The 17,955-nt window shown below is 44.8% G+C and overlaps 1 protein-coding gene across 1 annotated transcript in view; it reads left to right on the top strand.

The window, feature by feature from the left end:
- Positions 1 to 17,955, top strand: part of PMS1 (PMS1 homolog 1, mismatch repair system component) — a 50,346-nt gene that overhangs the window by 14,078 nt on the left and 18,313 nt on the right. Inside the window, exons 5-8 of the mRNA XM_009911208.2 lie at positions 6,841 to 6,957; positions 10,652 to 10,774; positions 13,319 to 13,462; positions 14,167 to 15,062. Coding sequence (XP_009909510.2) covers positions 6,841 to 6,957; positions 10,652 to 10,774; positions 13,319 to 13,462; positions 14,167 to 15,062 — 1,280 coding nt within the window. The remainder of the gene's footprint in view (positions 1 to 6,840; positions 6,958 to 10,651; positions 10,775 to 13,318; positions 13,463 to 14,166; positions 15,063 to 17,955) is intronic.

Genomic DNA, 17,955 nt, shown 5'->3' with positions numbered 1-17,955 from the left:
GTCATAACTTCTGGAAGCAAGAGGTGCATTTTCAAGCCATTCTTATAACTGTGGATGGTGTTCTTTCCCAAACCACATTTGTGGCTGGTGTTGACCTAAAGGATGCCATTTTAATTCATTTATTTGTTTTTCTTTAAGTCAAAGCAGAATAATCTTGACCTACAGTCTGCATCCCGTAGTCTCAAACCAGTTTGTGTCCTGTGTCTGAGTCCTGTGTGGTGGGTGGGGGGTTTTGAGATGGAGTAAGTACACTAGGGTGAATTTACAACTTTTAATACTAGGATTGTATTTTGCATTCACTTATTGTGCTTCCAAACTCTGCTGTAACCACATGTTGAAAAGCAATGTGCCCTGAGCAGAACCAGCAGCACATAAGCTCTTTCTCAAGTTGGAAAGGCCACTCCGCTTAATATAATGATGATAAATGAAGTCCCTCCCTAATCTGAGTGTCTTAAAATACAAAGAGGAATTCTGATTAAGAATCTGCAGTGCTCTGCAGCCAACATGCTTTCCCGTTGACCTGGAATACAGCTCAGTCTTTACTTCCACGAGTTGTTCAGTGGCTTTGCTGAGAAAGCCAAACAGAGAGTTAATTATGGTGTTTTTTGTGCTGAGGACACCTGTCCACTAGGAAATGCGCTGAGACCCTCAACTCAATTTACATCAGCCAGAGAACAGCTGCCAGATGGTAACTACTTTTGGTCACTCCCAACCTGGTCGAATTTGAACTGGTGACCTAGAGGTGAAATGCTTTATATCCTATTACTAATTCCTTGAGGTTTCCAGTTTCTCATCCATCACTTATTTCAAATGACAGCAGAGTATATGCCTGAAATCTCAAAACAATTACTGTTTCATACGCAGCGTGTGGTGCAGAGACCGAGAGGTACCTTGCAAGGCTTTCACACTCAACTCTCTGCACTTTAAAAATGGTTAAGCAGAAAAAAGATGTTTCCAAAGCCACCTGGGAGTTTTCCCTCTTCCTTTACTGCTGGGCTTTGTTAGGTGTGTTATTTTTCTTGACCACAACAAAAAACTAACCCCAACAAAAGCCTTTTACAAAAAGCACTTAAGCCTCCCTTTATTTAAACGGAGTTCACTGCGGTGGTTTCCAGCCTGTGCCAGGCTTGAGACTCACTTAATTGTTTGGGAGATCTGATTTTAATTTGTTTTCCCTTCTGCTGTGGAAGTGGAATTTCTCTCAGCTAGGTCAGCTGAACATGCGTGGTTAAAGCAGCCAAAATCTTACAACTCTCTGTAGTCTTTGTAATTCTTGAAAAGCTCTGAAGTGATAATATTACTGGATGAAGGTCCTTGGCTCTCTGTAATGTCTGTTAGCTCCTGTCCTAGTTTACCTTCCAGCTCCCAAATCCAAGCATTTCTCTGCTGCTCAAGGAAGCCTTTTCATGGAGAGGGTGCTCTTGTCTGACAGGAGGGAAATCTGAGCAGGAAATATGTTGGAATTTGTAGGATGAACAGTGGAACATTACTGTCTTTCAACAAATCCCCTTGCTGGCTGTAATGTGTGATACCCATGGGATGGACAGGTATGTCAACTGCATCTGAAGAGGGGGAAGAACAGCGCCTTGAGTTTCTCTGTTGCATAGCTCCACTGGTAGCTGTCCCACCACCACTTACAAAATGGATGGGACAACTGATTCCTCAGGGACACGTATAAAATATGTGAGGAACATGATGGTTTTACAGAGTTATTTATATTTGCCTTTAAGCTGACTGGAAAACCTCCTGTGATTTCTGTTTTCAAGGGAAGGTTCTGTGAGAGCTCTCTTTTAGTAAAATAACTTACCATGGGTTTTAGACCAAGGCAAGAGTGGAGCTGGTGAACAGCATCAGCATGTTTCAAGGCTGGAATTTTAAAGTGGTTAAGACATCCTCTTGATCTCTTCATGATCTCAGCTGATGGGCTTTCTTCTACTGCAGAGAACGTGCAGGTGTCTGTGCATTGTAAGCAGAAGACTTTATGCACATTGTAAGAGGTGATGGGTTTTGATTCCCTTGGGCTCAAACTGAGGAACAAAGCCAGGCAGCAGTATCCAGTTTTTATATTTGCTTAACAGGTAGGCAGCCATGTTTTCAGTTGTGTTGGAGCCTGATGAGATCCAAGATTTTAAGTCAGAAAAGCTAAGGAACATACTGGCCCAAAGATTTAACTATCTGCAGTGAGATCTCAGCTGCCAGGATTTTTTGAGGTATGTAAAAAGGAACCAACTGAGAGACTGAAATACAGTTTCCTTTCACAGAGCTAGCTCATGGTACATTAAAAACATACAGATCAGCTACAGTGCTTGCCCTACTACCCTCCAAGTTTTATTGCAGGATAAACCCCACAACGATGATCAGAAAGAAAACAGATGGTTTCCAGGTAGTAAAAGTTGGCTTTGGCAGGTTGCTGTCCTCATGTAGTAATAAGGTAAAAAAAGGGAATCTCTAATTTGTGGCATCATAGCTGCAGTGAGGTAGCCACAGTCAGCAACAGCATCCAGGCCCCAGCTCTAATGAAGGATTTCTCATTTGTCTGTGATTGCAAATCTCTGGCTGCCAATAGAAGTTCTGCAATATGAAGAAGAGCTGGAGAAGAGAAATGGCTTCAGTTTTTCGCTGTCCTTCCTTGGTGTCTTTGAGAAGACAAATAATGAGCAGCTCTTATCCTTAGTGCCACAAACCAGGGACCCCCATGGGAAGAGGCTGCTTTCCTCTTTCTTCACTCTTCCCATGTTTTTGAGGGAATCCTTTTGGGCTAAGTGTACGCATCCTGAAGTAACAGTGCTGCCTGCTCCATGTGTGTATGTAGAATCATAGGCTGGAAAAGACCTCTAAGGTCATTGTGTCCAACCATCCACTCAACACCACCATGGCCACTAAACCATGTCCCAAAGTGCCATGTCTACATGGTTTTTTGGTACCACTCCAGGGGTGGTGTCACTGTCCACAAAAGTATGTATCTATCCAATAGATTTTTATATACATTCTGCATTTTGTAAGGTCCAGATCCTGCAGTCCCCTTCAATGAAACACAGAGGGAGGTGGAATATATTTGAGTAGCTTTAGCAAAAGCTGAGATTGGCCATATGTAACAATATATCCTTGAGTAGGCTGTTTCTGCAGTGTCATCATACTGACTAGAGTCAGGTTCTTCCTTGGCTCATCCTGGACACCCGCTTTATATGACCCAGAAAAAAAATGTGGGGGGTGTGTGTGGGGGGATGTATTTTTAGCTAAACTAAAGGGTATAAGCAAGGTTAAAAAAATAGGGTGTTACAGAAACCTCCTGGAAACAAGCACTTTCTAAAATAAATGGAGTAGGCATTGTTTTTTGTTGGGCTTCTTAATACCTGTTAATGTATCTGGAGAGCCCAGGAAAATAATACTTTTTCAGATTACCAGTTCACCCTATGTTGTTGCTTCATAGCTGTAGTCTGGGTTAGGAATGAATACTCAATCTGTTCTGTGTTCATAGATTCATAAAATGGCTTAGTTTGGAAGGGACCTTAAAGACCATCTAGTTCTAACCTCCCTGCCATGGGCAGGGACACCTTCCCCTAGCCCTGGTCACTCTAGGCCTCATCCAACCTGGCCTTAAACACCTCCAGGGAGGGGCATCCACCACCTCCCTGGGCAACCTGTTCAGTGTCTCACCACCCGTACTGCAAATTTTTTCCTCCCTAATCTCCAGCCTAAATCTGCCCTCCTCAAGCTTCAGTCCATTCCCTCTTGTCCTATCAGCACAAGCCCTTGTAAAAGGTCCCTTATCAGCTTTCTTGTAGGTCCCCTTCAAATACTGGAGGGCTGCTATAAGGTCTTCCTGGAGTCATCTTTTCTCCAGACTGAACAACCCCAACTCTCTCAGCCTGTCCCCATAGGGGAGGTTTTCCAGCCCTCCAATCATCTCTGTGGTCTCCACTGGACCCACTCTAGCAGCTCCATGTCCCTCTTACGCTGGAGGCACCAGAACTGGGCGCAGTACTGCAGGTGAGGTCTGAGCAGAGTGGCCGAATCACCTCCCTCATGCTGCTGCTCTCAGTGCTTTCGATGCAGCCTGGCACATAGCTGCCTTCTGGGCTGTCAGTGACCATTTCCAGCTCCTGTTGAGTTTTTTATCAACTGATACCCCCAAGTCCTTCTCCTCTAGACTGCTCTTGAGCCACTCCTCCCCCAGCCTATTGAGGGGGATTGCCCCAATTATATCAACTCTATTGTTGATATACTACACAAACTGAGGCATTCCCTGGCTCCTTTAGTAGGTAGGCTTTCATTTAACTGACAATGGTTTCTGAAACTGTCTGCACTTCTGAATATTAATATCTGCAAAATGTATGACTAGTTAAAATATACCCCCTGAACTTACTAACAGTATTTACTTCTGGCACATTTGCATTTAATAAGCTGCTGTTCTCCACAGCTCTCTTAAAAACCCCTTTAGTGAAGTGATCTTTTCCCCAGTACTATGTATCAGCAGGTCAAGCAGTGCAATAACCTTGCATTAATCAGCAGCTAAGATTTATATCTGTACCTGTGGCATCACACTAGGCTAACCTAAATAAACAGCATGATGTTTGTTTTAGTCATGTAACCAATCTCTTTCTCAGTTTGGTCACATGCATTTAATTTTAAAATATATCCAGTAAAGAAGGGGGAAAAAAAATGGGGAAGAGGGGAAGGAAAAAAAAGCCTTGGCACTTTGTGTTTCCATTTTAAGTAATCGGTTTTAAAATAGCAGCAGTACAGGATATGTTTTATAAGAGGAGCTCTAACGAAGAGGACAAATTCTTTCATCACTTCGAAATGTCTTTGAGGAGATTTACAGCAGGTGGAGAGGAGAGAGGCTGAGAGGCAGCATGCTTCGGGCAGCCCCGGGCTGTCCTTTGCCGCTGCCTGCTGACGAAGCACGATGGGGACTCTCCCTGCCAGGGCTGCAGACACCCGGCCCCTGGCTCTGCCTGCTCGTTTCTCCTTCTCCCCTTTTTGTATTCCCTGCCCTCCCTGGCATAAATTACATTCGAGGGGTTTGTGCTCGCTGTGGGGTGGCTGAGCTGCGGTCTGGCATGTGCAGGGGGCTGGTGCCTGGCGGGGGGAGTTAGGCAGGCAGGACCAAAAGCCTCAGTGCCCAAACGCCGCAGGGGGTGTGTGGAAACCGAAATGCACGGGTTCGGGGAATAGTTTCGGCCTCAGCCGTCACAAAGCTTTACAATTCCACCTGTCCTGTAGGAAGGGAATATCGCTTTACAGGAGCACTGTGTTCTTCCATGGAATTCGCCCCTCAGGGCCAGCAAATATCCCACTGGACAGGTGGAATTTTGAGGCTATCTATTGCATTTCTTGAGGTGGGTGCCTGTATATTTTTTTTGCTCGCTTGTCAGGCTTTCACAGAACATCCTGTAGCAGAATACTATGAGCTCATTTTGAATTGACTGGACACCTAGCACCTATTTCAAACAGCACTGTAACAGCAGATTTAACTGCAGCTTGCTGCATCTTTTTGTTTCCCCTTTTGTGTTTGAATGTTGTGTGTTGAAATACACTGGTCAGCTAGCAGTGACAGAAATAGATACGAAGTGGATCTGAATCTATCAGTCTGAGTTGCCTGGAAGCAGAAAGACAGCTAAGCAGAATTTGTTTGTTGTTGTTACATAGCAATAAAAGCAGATTCAGAGTTAAGTTTGTTGCTGTTTAGACTTCTCATTAGCGAGAGACTAATTTTCACCTCCCAAAGTAGGTAATTCTTTCTGTATATGTAAGTGGACTTGACAGGTAACTTCTGAGGCAGGTTGCAGTTCATTCTGCTTCGCTGTCTGTATTAAATCCTTGCAGTAATATTGCAAGACGCCTGGCTAACAGGGCAGCTACCCCTTTAGCCTTCTGATTTCTACAAAGCTTTCATTAGACAGCTGCTTTTCCTTAGGAGCTGCTTTCCTTTCTGCAGGCTTGTCTTGGACCTAGAGTATCCAGATGAGAACTGTGAATGGACATCTAATAGCCTGATTCCTACCTAGGAGGACAGACTGATAGAGTTGGGGTTGTTCAGTCTGGAGAAGAGAAGGCTCCGAGGAGACCTTATTGTGGCCTTCCAGTATCTGAAGGGGGCCTATGTGAAAGCTGGGGAGGGACTTTTTAGGATCTCAGGTAGTGATATAACTAGGGGGAATGGATCCAAGCTAGAGGAGGGTAAATTTAGATTAGATGTCAGGAAGTTCTTCACCATGAGGGTGGTGAGACCCTGGAACAGGTTGCCCAGGAAGATGGTAGAAGCCCCATCCCTGGATGTTCTTAAGGCCAGGCTGGATGTGGCTCTCGGCAACCTCATCTAGTGAAAAATGGAACTGGATGATCCTTGAGGTCCCTTCCAACCCTGACAATTCTGTGATTGTGTGAAAATGGCCTCTCTCAAGTACCACAGGCATTGCAGTGCCCACTCTCAGATGTTGACCACTTTGCCAGAAAGGTGTCGTAAACCCTCAGTTTATACACCTGCTAAAAGCACAGCACCTCCTGCTAGGCAGGCAAGAGGAGAAGTGGTGTTTGTATTGATCTGTTTGTGGCAATTGCTTCGAGTGCAGAAGTCCAGATCAGCCACCTAACAGCCACAAACACAAATCCTGCTAATTTTCCCTTTGCTGGGAGCCTGAGTGATACAGCATGAGAAGACATGCCTCAAAGGACCACATCGTGTGTGTTACCACAGAAAGTTGTGGATGTAAGGGGGTCAAAGTACAGAATGTTACATATACAGTATGTGTGCAGTTGCATATTGCATGTTCATAGACATGACTTGAGTTCAGCAAATATAATGTCAAAAATTTGACTGGGTGCCATTTGTTTCAGGCAGTTATTTGGCAGAAGACCAGGGTGTCAGATCACAAAATGGCCTGTATGTCAGTTCTGGGAACAGCCGTTATGGGCAGTATGGTACCTTTTCAACACTGCTGTGAAGATCCTGAGGTGAGTTTAAACTTCCTTCCCCCAAATTCACTTAAAGTCACTCCGTGAAGAGAAGCTGAATCAGCAGTCAAAAAGAAGGAGGCTTGGATAAAAGAGAACATTCATCTTCATACCGACGGCTGATTAATGCATTTGATTCTATTACTGTCCTCTCTGTAAAATTAATTGGTTTGGTGATTGAAAATCCACTCCAAGAATCATCTAGTCAGGACTCATGTGGCACTGATCAGATGGCAGTAAAAACAGTTGTGATGACAAATGCAGAATTGCTGATTGCTCAGAGCTGTCTAAGTTGGGATTCCTGGCCCACAGGCAGGTTGTGCCCTGATTAATATCTCAGCATTTATAACGTTCTCATCTTCGTGGCCTCTTTGCCTTATACTCTAAAGAATATTCCCTCCATTTCAGCACCTGAGCAGCAAAAGAGACAGATAATTAGAAGGCAAATTGTGCAAAATTTCCAGTAAATATCTACTGTAAAGACACACCAGTTGCTTTTCAAAAAATTCAGTGCACTTGGCCCTCTTTGCCACTGTTGAAGCTGGGAGAACTCCCCATTATATTCTCCTTTGTCTGATACTTGCAATACATTTTTTCCTCAGCTTCCATTTATGTTGGAGACATTCTTATAAAGGGGAGACTTCCTACTGCTGACTCTTCACAAGCTGCATTTTCCTGTGCCTTCCAGTAATAAATCTTGACAAGTCACATAGATGAGATGAATCACTACCTGCAGTCACAGTGGCTGTTAAACACAACTTAACCATGCTGCACTCAGCTTGGTAAGTTGTGTTTGATAGCATTAGTCAGACTTTGCTATCTGAATATATGTATGTGTGTATATACATATTAAAGTTTAATAGCATTATTCAGACTTAGATCTTGAGTTTGTCAGAATGCTTGTAGTATAATTATGCAGGGGAAAGTGAAGCAGCTTCTTGTGGTTGCAAAGTTGCAGTTGCTTAGGCCCAAAGAGAACATTCAGAGTCAGTCTTACCTGAAGGCAGGTTGGATGTGCCCCACAGGGAGAGAGCAAGGGGCTCCAAAGGGAAGACATAGGGGTATTTAGAAGGGACTGGCTTGAAGAGGAGGCACTCAGGTTCTCACATTACCTCTTTGCTATATCTTGAGGCATCCATATTCCTTGAATAGAAGATGAGGAACATTCTATCTCTCTCTCTCTATCTCTAAATAGTGTGTAAAATACCACGTGCATCGTTGATAGGTGTATCCCTGCAGGGTGCTCACCCACAAAGCTGGGTTCAGAAAGCACAGTCACTTCTAAAAGAAGCAGCAAAGCACTACAAAATGGTAGAATTTAAGGTTGCCTGAGTACCCCTTTCCTTCTTCCTCATAAGCAGGTGTTGGGATAGGTACTCAATGACAAGGCATATGCTGCTGTTTTCCTTCCTGTTAGGTCCCTGCCTCCTTCAATACACAGACCAGAGGGCAGCTCTTGATTTTTTTCCCTTTCCTACCTTGCATTGCATAGCTTCGTACTCCTTTGCTGCAAAGTCTGCTCTGAAGACAAAACTATAAACAACTTTACCTTAGTAACTGCAGAGTTCAAACCTCTCTAACAGGTGATCCAGGGGTTTTAAAGATGGGGCTTTTTCAAAACATCTCCATTACGAGCACCAAATGAAACAAGAACACACTTCAAGCTGACTCCAAGGCATGCGAAAGCAGAAGCTGCTGGTAATAAAACTAAGAATTGACACAAAAGCAGCATCTCTGCTTTTCACATCTTCAGTCTTGTAAAAGGATGGATCTGTCTGGGCCGAAAGCTTTCACACAGGACATAGTCATAGTCTCTTCTTTTTCTGTGGAGGTTAAGTTTAGCAGCCACTGGGAAAGAGATTAGGAGTTAAGAAAGACCTTTTGTCCACTTAACCTAGATATATTTTAATAGGTATCTAAGTTGGCTTTTTATTAGAGTATGAATTTTGAAAGCAGCTGATCTAATTTAAAAGCAAACATTCTGTCATATTTTCCAGTCTCTCTGCTTTTGCCTTTATACTTCAATTGCTTTCCTAGATGAAAATCCTAATAATTAAGGCTAATGCTGGAAATTTGTTGTCAACTTGTAATGAGCCTCCTGTGATATTCTCTGTAGCTTTAAATAGTAACAGCAGTCAGCCATGTCTAAATCTGGCACCTTCTTAAATGAGTTATTTAGAGACTTTCAGTTTTGCTTTACCGTTGTCTGCATATAAAAATACTGTTTGAAGTGAGAGACTCGTCCAGATATTTGGGAACTGCAAAAGGAGCTTGGAGCACAGGGGAAGGAAGGTTCAGGGAGGATGTGCTAAAGCTGCAGAATGAAATCTCAAAGTGCTGCATGTTGTTTTCTGATAATCATCCAACAGATATTTGACACCTCTTTAACTTGACCACTGGTGTTTGGTTATGTGCAACGTTGCTGACCAGAACGCTCCAGCTTTAGCACAGAATGCTTATTGCAAGGTCAAGAGGGAATAGGGGAGCGCATGAGCAGATAGCTGGCATGACGTAGATGAATGGTAAGGACAGGCCAAATCCCAGGGATTTCAAATTCCCTTTCAGATGCAGGATAATTTGGATTTTAGTGAATACAAGTGGTTCTGCCAAAAGCAAAGCTACTGAGGGCCCGTTTCTACATCCAGCCATCCACCCTGCTACCAGAACATTCTCCAGGCTTTCCCCTGTCTCCAGAACCTCTACCCTCACGATGCCTCTGTGTTCCTTCATCTCGTATTTGGGCAGGTGGCAGCGGGGCAGTGTGGGGGCTAGCTGGCATCTCATGCTGATGGCTCCTGGCTTTTGAAAAGTGACAATTGCCTTTTCCTCACTAAGGTCAGGTTATTGAGGCTCTCCTCTCCAAACAGCTGTCAGTTACCATCACAGAAATTGTGGGAATACATTATCTTTGGCATTTCTGCTTCTTCACCAGATTGAACTGAAATCGATCCAGCAGTTTCACAGTTGCTTGGTGGGGGAGAGGGAGAGATAATGGGACAAGCAACACTAGTCCTTGGCCTCACTTTTACCTAAAAAAACTCCCAAAAACCTACAACCCACCCCTAAACTAATGAAATATAAGAAAAGTCTTTAAACTGGAAGTTAATCTTAGGTGCTTGATTTTTCTGAAGCTCCTTGGCAGCGCTCTGCACTCACAGGGTCTGCTGCAGTCAGGGCTATGTATGCTCAGCACACTTGAGAGTCACACGATCTGGATACAGATGGCACAGGTAAATTTAGGTGCCCTGTGTGTGGGAAGGGGGAGGGGTAGCGTGTTTTGGGCTTTCCCCTCAGGGGTGATGCATTGCTGCCTTCAGCAGGCTGGGCAGGCATGACTCCAGCTTGTGCAGGGGTTTAAGTTGGCAACTGTGCAGTCAGCAAACCTGAATCTGGCTGGTGTTCTCCTCTACAGTGCTCAGCTGCAGACAGCAACCTGGTGCCACTGGCAAGCCAGATGGGAAAGTTCTCAATAAATTAATGAAGGAAAATAGGTACAAATTCAGGCTCCTTAACTTCTGCTTTTGTTTTATAAGTGCTTTGTGCTCTTGTATTTTTCTCTCCTCGCTTTCTAGAGGCCGTGCCCTTGAGTGACACAGAGTCCTGAACAACTTCATTTTAGTCTCTCACCTGACACCTTGTTGGGGTTCTCTTTTTTTAAAAAGACTTCTGCAGCGTGTTTGTTTTATCATTGCAGATAAACCTTTCTGGATTTCTCCCAAAAGCTGAGTCAGACAGTTCCTTGACAAGCCTTTCGAGTTCAGAAAGGAGTTTCATTTTTGTGAATAATCGTCCCGTTCAGCAGAAGGAAATACTGAAGGTAACAGCCTCTGACTTTCTAGTCAAGAAATAAAATACCCATGACTTCTTTGAGGACAGTTTCCTCTGCAATCTACAGCCTTTTCCCCACATGAAATAACTGTAGTATTACAGGTGAATTCACAGTAGGAGCCTCTTCCACAAGTCTCCTGCTCCTGGTGCCTCAGCTCTGTTCCATTTGCTGCAGTCGCTTCTGAGCACAGAGCTGGAGGTTATGTTTGTATCTGTTTAAAATCATGTCAGTTCAATTATTCTCTGCAAAGGACCAGAATAGTTGATTCTTTCTTTATATTAGCTTGCAGGAGTACATGTCTGCAGTTTTCCATGAAGGAACTTGAAGTAGTTTCTTGTAAGAGAAGTCTTCTGGAAGTGGAGTTTGTTTTTTGTCCACTTGCTGTGGGCTTCTCAAGCAAATGGACTTTCCCTTTAAGTTTGTGTGTGCACTGGATAAAAATGAAAGTGATAGTGCAGCAGCATTGGCTACAGCTAGGCATTGTGTAGGCAGAATTTGATACTCCTGGGTTTCTCACACTACTGAAGTTTGCAACACCTCAGTTGGAGCAGCCTTGCTGTCCTGATCTTTGCCCTCCCCAGAAAAGAAAATTGAGTTCGTGCCCAAGTATACGTGTGGGGTTTAAAGCGGAGACAACAAAGTGGCTTTCAGTTGGCAAGCCAGGCTTTGTAGATGTGAACCCTGAACTTGTCTTGGTGTGTTGAGTGCCAAATAAGGCTAATCTTTCTCCACACAGTATTTGATGTGCCTGGTTCTCCTGGGACTTCAAAGCTTAGCTTGCATCCCATGATAGAGATAGCTTTTTAATCAGGACACAGAGGCCTGGATTCAGGGTGGATTCAACACGTTGCCCTGTATTTAGGACTGCTGTTCTGCAGTCATAATCTGCATTTATTTTTTTCCTTTTCCTTAATCTGGTTTTAAGTTGCACATTTTTGACCAAGTGAGGGTAACATTGGATCTGTAAGACCACATTTAGGAAAACAAGTTATAGGTCACTTAAATCTCCTTGCTATGTAGAAGAAGTGCTGCTGGACATCTTATTACCACAGTTGGGTACCAGCTAAGGATAGTCTGTGGGAATATGAAGGTTTAAATAACTGCAAAATGCTTAAATGAGTTTAATGTGATTTAAATAAATAGAATCAGAAATTAAACATTTTAGAATTAGAAATTAGTATTTTTTAAAAACACTACAGCAGCTCTTGATTTTTCACACTTCCAGGGATGGTTTTTTTTTGTTTCATTAATACAGTTTTTTTCTAGTATCTCTGTCTGTTAAAGGACCCCTGGCAACTCCAGGGAAGTGGAAGGTACTTTATTTGATCTTTATCATAGAATGGTTTGGGTTGGAAGGAACCTCCAAAGGTCATCTAGTCCAGCCCTCCAGCAGTCAGCAGGGACATCCTCCACTGGATCAGGTTGCTCAGAGCCTCATTGAGCCTGACCTTGACTATCTCCAGAGATGAGGCCTCAACTCCCTCCTTGGGCAGCCTGTTGCAGTGTTCCACCACCCTCATGGCAGAGAACTTGTTCCTAACATCCAGTCTAAATCTGCCCTTCTCTAATTTCAAACCATTGCCCCTCTGTTATGTCTCCCTGGAGCCTTCTCTTCTCCAGGCTGAACAACCCCAGCTCCCTCAGCCTGTCCTTGTAGCAGAGGTGCTCCAACCCCCTGATTATTTTCGTGGCCCTCCTCTGGACCCACTCCATCAGGTCCATGTCCTCCCTGTGTAGAGGGTACCAGAGCTGGACACAGTACTCCTGGTGAGGTCTCAGCAGAGCAAAGTGGCAGAATCACCTCTCTCAATCTCCTGGCCACGCTTCTTTTGATGCAGTTTAGATTAGGCTTTTGGGCTGCAAGTGCACATTGTTGGCTCATGTCCAGCTTCTCATCCACCAAAACTCCCAAGTCCCTCTAGTTAATGAGACCAAAATTCTGAAACAAAATTTTGTAGTCTACTGGAGGAGGTGTTTTTGGAAGATGCTACAGAAATTAGTAAGGGCAAGCAATTTATAAGTGTGTTCATAAAAGGAAGAAATGATTCCTGTTCTGGAAAAAGGGCAGGTCTGTGGCTGTGCAGGTGCTGCTTTCTCACACAGAAGGTGGTTTGGCTGACAGAGGCAGCAGTGTAGTGGTAAGCAACATAAGTGACTTCTTATAAAAAGCACCCAAATAATAGTATTTGTGTTGGTTGAGGCAGTAAGTTTTGGAGTTGCAGTCCAGTTTGGGTATCACATCTTTTCTTCCAGGTGTGATCAATTCATGCATTCAGAAGATCAGAGTAGCCACCATTAGTGTCCTGGGATTGGTTCCTTTTAGTGTAGCTGTGAAGACAGAGAAACCACCACTAGCTACCCTTTTAGTCATTGTTCCACCACACATGTGTGCCAGTGAGGAGCTTTTCATCATCCCAAATAAACCACCTCAGCAAACCAGTTATGTTTTTCCAATGTCAGGGTTTTATCTCTGCACTTTTAGTGCTTCTTGTATTGCCTTTATTGACTTCTCCTCCTGAAATCAATCTGCAGCTCATTCGACAGTACTACAGCCTGGCAACGCAGAAGGATTGTACTCGTTTGTATCCTGTTTTCTTTCTGAATATTACTGTGCCTGCCTCTGCTGTGGATGTGAATGTAACACCTGATAAAACTCAAGTCTTGCTGCATTATAAGGTAACTCAGTTTTTAATCTGGTTTTCAGCTGTCAGCCTTTTTACATATGTAAGCATGACAGGGGCTTCTGGGGCTGCTGAAATGTTTGAAGGTCAACAGTGACACTGATGGGTTTTATTTCACAGACTCATAGAATGGTTTAGGTTGGAAGGCACTTTAAAGATCATCTAGTTCCAACTCCTCTGCCATGGGCAGGGACACCTTCCACTAAACCAGGTTGCTCAAGACCCCATCCAGCCTGGACTTGAGCACCTCCAGGGATGGGGCATCCACCACCTCCCTGGGCAACCTGTTCCAGTGTCTCAAAAGAGCTTGGCCCCCTTCACTTGACATCCACCCCTCAGATACTTACACAGGTTGATGAGATCCCCTTTCAGGCTTCTCAAGACTAAACAGCCCCAGGTCTCTCAGTCTCTCTTCATAGGGGAGGTGCTCAAGCAATCAGTACCCTGTTATCAAGCAAGCAGTTAACTGGTTTTGTGACAACCACTGAAGCAGAGTATCTATCACAAACCATTTGAGGCTAAAAGTGTCCAGTGCAGAGGGGCTTTTTGAGCATGTGTGAACAGCTGGAATGCAATAATCTGCCCTGATAAACATTCTAGCTATGATAAGTTTGCTTGTTGTTCTGTATTCTCAGCCAATTGCATTGTCAGGTGTGCTTTGTGCCTGTGGCTTTTATGCTGTTGGGTTTCTTTCTCCAGGAATCTGTCTTGCTTGCTGTTGAAAATGTGTTGAAGTCGCTGTACAGGCCACTACCTGCTGCAGTCCCTGGTGCAAGTAACAAAACAGATGTTACCTCCGAAGACATGTTTGCTCCTGGAACAGAGCAAACAGATGTGGTGGTTAATGAAATGGGACCATCTGGAAACGATGATCCCCGTGCTCATACTTCATTCCTTTCACTCAGCAGCGATGTGCAAAACTGTCAAGCAGGAAAAAACACAGAGATCTGCTTAAATCATCAGGCATTTCGTGGTGATAATGTGCACAGTGGCCTGGACAAAAGAGAGGTTTCGAAGAGTGATGCCTTTCCAGACACTTCCTTCACTTTCTTGTGTGAGGAGGAGCAGAATGGGCGGAATCTGCCTGATACTGCAAGTAACGCTGTTCCTGTGGACCCCAAGGCTAGCAGAGTCCATGAGCATCTGTTGAGTTGGGACAGTAGTGATAAAAGAGTGATAAATGAGGAAGCCTTAGTCCCGCAAACGCCCCCTGAAATCTCTGCTGATCATTGGAGTCGGGGAAGTGCATTTAAAAATCCTGTAGGAGACAACCTGGAACCTGTTAAAATTTTGATTCCTGAGGCTGAAGGAGCAGTGAATGAGCAGCATGAGCAGAGTGCTGAGCAGAGCACTCGCCCACGAGGCTCCCATCAGGCCCCAAAGAACAGAAACGCGATAAGTGATAAATTCGGCCGCGTCACAGGCTATGATTTGATTAGCAGTAGAATAATAAAGAAACCCAAGTCTGCAATGGGATTTTTCACTCAAGAACATCGCCCAGCACTGGTGGCTGATAACCCAAAGACCAGCATGGATGACATCCTGCTCCTCATTGAAGAGAAGTGGAAGAATTTGAGTGAAGAGGAGAAAAATAAGTAAGTTTTCGGTCGGGTGGTTACCGGCCATGGGCAGTGAATTAGAAGAGTGGCAGCTTCCCAGTTTGTTAGGGAAAAATAAAACAGGAAATTACTTTGGAATTTTGAATCATAGAATACCAGGTTGGAAAGGACCTCAAGGATTCATAGAATCATAGAATTCCAGGTTGGAAGGGACCTCAAGGATTCATAGAATCATAGAATGATTTGGGCTGGAAGGGACCCTGAAGATCATCTAGTTACAACCCCCCTTCCATGCAGGGACACCTTCCACTAGACCAGACCAGATCATTCAAGGCCTCATCCAGTCTGGCCTTGAACACCTCCAGGGAGGGGACATCCCCTACGTCCCTGGGCAATCTGTTCCAGTGTCTCACCACCCTCAAATGTCTTCCTAATCTCTAGTGTAAATCTACCCTCCTCAAGCGTCAATCCACTCTCCCTTGTCTTATCAGTACAAGCCCTTGGAAAAGATCCCTTGCCAGCTTCCTTGTAGGCCCCTTCAGGTACTGGAAGGCTGTCTCAGGTCTCCCTGGAGCCCTCTTTTTTCCATGATGAACAGCCCCAACTCTCTCAACCTGTCGCCGTATGGGAGGTTCTCCAGCCCTCTGATCATCTTTGTGGCCTCCTCTGGGCCTGCTCCTGCAGTTCCATGTCCCTCTTACAATGGGGGCACCAAAACTCGACACAGTACTCCAGGTGGGGTCTCACGAGAGCAGAGCAGGAGAATGAGCTCTCTTGTCCTGCTGGTGACACTTCTGGATCACCTGGTCCAACCTTTACCTCACAAACAGTATTGTGCTTTGTCATCCTTTGCTGCATGCAGACATGCAGTGCTGATTTGACTCCCTCTTTTTGCTGTTGTGCCGTGGCAGCAGTTAGGTAGGGACAGTTTTGCTGAGTTATTTAGAGATAAAGTGCAAGAATAAGTATTGTTTGAATCCTGCAGACTTCTGTTTTCTGGGGTCTGTCTCTATCTTACCACTCCTGATGCACTGTCAAGAAAGCCCAGCATGGTGATGGGTGAGGCCCCATGTAGTTCCTCCAGACCTTTTCCAACGAGCAGTTCTTCTTTATTGCTACGAAGTGAGAATTCCTTTTCAAGATCTTTAGGACTCAGACATTTGGTAAACTCCTTTCCCCCACATTTAGTAGGTATCCCAGCCCAGGCTGCCTCAGAATGGTATTTATAAAACCTAATCAAATGACACAAGGAATTTATTTCCCTCCAAACAGCTATTCCAGTGCTGATTCAGAGAGTATAATGTAGTTGGGATTGGTATCTGTTTCAGTCTCAATCAAACCTCTTTGTAGCTTGCAGTCTGGACAGCTAATTTCCATAATTTACTAAAATGAGTTTTTGAATGGAGAGAAATATTTTAGTCTAATTTGAAGCAGGGGTGGGATTAGTTCCAACTAATGATTCTTGAGTTCCAGGGTTACTCCTTGTAAAAGATCATAGGATCAGTTGTTTCATTTGGAAGGGACCTTAAAGTCCATCTCATGGCCCTTTGAGTCAGTGCTGGTGAGGCCATGCCTTGAGTGCTGGGTCAAATTTTGGGTGCCTCGCTCCAGGAAGGACATTGAGGGCCTGGAGAAGGGCTCCAAAGCTGGTGAAGGGTCTGGTGAGGAACAGCTGGGGCACCTGGCAAAGAGGAGGTTAAGGAGAGACCTCATTGCTCTCTGTATCTACCTGCAAGGAGGTTGGATTGAAGTGGGGGTAAGTCTGTTCTCTCCATTATTAGGTGATAGCATGAGAGGAAATGGCCTGAAATAGTGCCAGAGGAGGTTTAGATTGTATACTAGGAAAAATTTCTTTCCTGCAAGAATGGTCAGGCATTGAAACAGGCTGCCCAGGGAGGTGGTGGAGTCACCATCCCTGGAAGCATTCAAGAAACCTGTGGCACTGGGGAACATGGAGTGTGTCCTCAGGTGGGCTGAGAATCTCATGAGGTTCAATAAAGCAAAGTGCAAGGTCCTGTACCTAGGTTGGGTATATACAATATAAATACAGGCTGGGGGATGAGGAGATTGAGAGCAGCCCTGCAGAAAAGCACTCGGGGCTGCTGGTGCTTGAGAAGCTGGACATGAACCAACAATGCACACTTGCCACTTGCAGCCCAGAAGGCAAAGCCCATCTTGGGCTGTGTCAAAAGAAGCATGGCCAGCAGGCTGAGAGAGGTGATCCTGCCACTCTGCTCTGGTGAGACCTCACCTGGAGTACTGTGTCCAGCTCTGGAGCCCCCAACTCAAGAGAGACATGGACCTGATGGAGTAGCTCTGGAGGAGGGCCACTAAGATGATCAGAGAGCTGGAGCAACAATCCTACAAAGACAGGCTGAAAGAACTGGAGCTGTTTGGCCTGGATAAGAGAAGGCTCCAGGGAGACCTTAGAGCTGCATGTCAGTATCTGAAGGTGATCCACAGGAACGCTGGAGAGGGACAGTTTAGGAGGGCCTGCAGTGATAGGATGAAGAGTAACGCTTTGAAACTGGAGCAGGGCAGATTTAGATTGGACATCAGGAGAAATTTCTTCACAGTGAGAGTGGTGAAATACTGGAACAGGTTGTCCAGGGAGATTGGTGAGGCCTCATCCCTGGAGACATTCAATATCAGACTCAATGTGTCCCTGGGCAGCCTGCTGTAGTTGGAGGTGTCCCTGCTGACTGCAAGGGGATTGCACAAGATGACCTTCGAGGGTCCCTTCCAACCCAGTGCAGTCTGTGTGTGATTTCTAGCAGAAAGGTTGGGACATGGAATTTTGGTTCTGAAGATCCAAGTCATTGAAGAGTTGTGAAAATGTTTGTTTCATGTTATAGAAGCCAGGAGAGGGAATTCAGAAAGCCCATTGGAAGGAAGGTTATTTGGGTCAGAGCATTGTAACACTAAGAGA

The sequence above is a fragment of the Dryobates pubescens genome, chromosome 37 (assembly GCF_014839835.1).
Source record: "Dryobates pubescens isolate bDryPub1 chromosome 37, bDryPub1.pri, whole genome shotgun sequence".
In the NCBI taxonomy this organism is placed as follows: Eukaryota; Metazoa; Chordata; class Aves; order Piciformes; family Picidae; genus Dryobates; species Dryobates pubescens.
The sequence above is the reverse complement of the archived record's forward strand: the minus strand, read 5'-3'. Positions and strand labels throughout refer to the sequence as shown.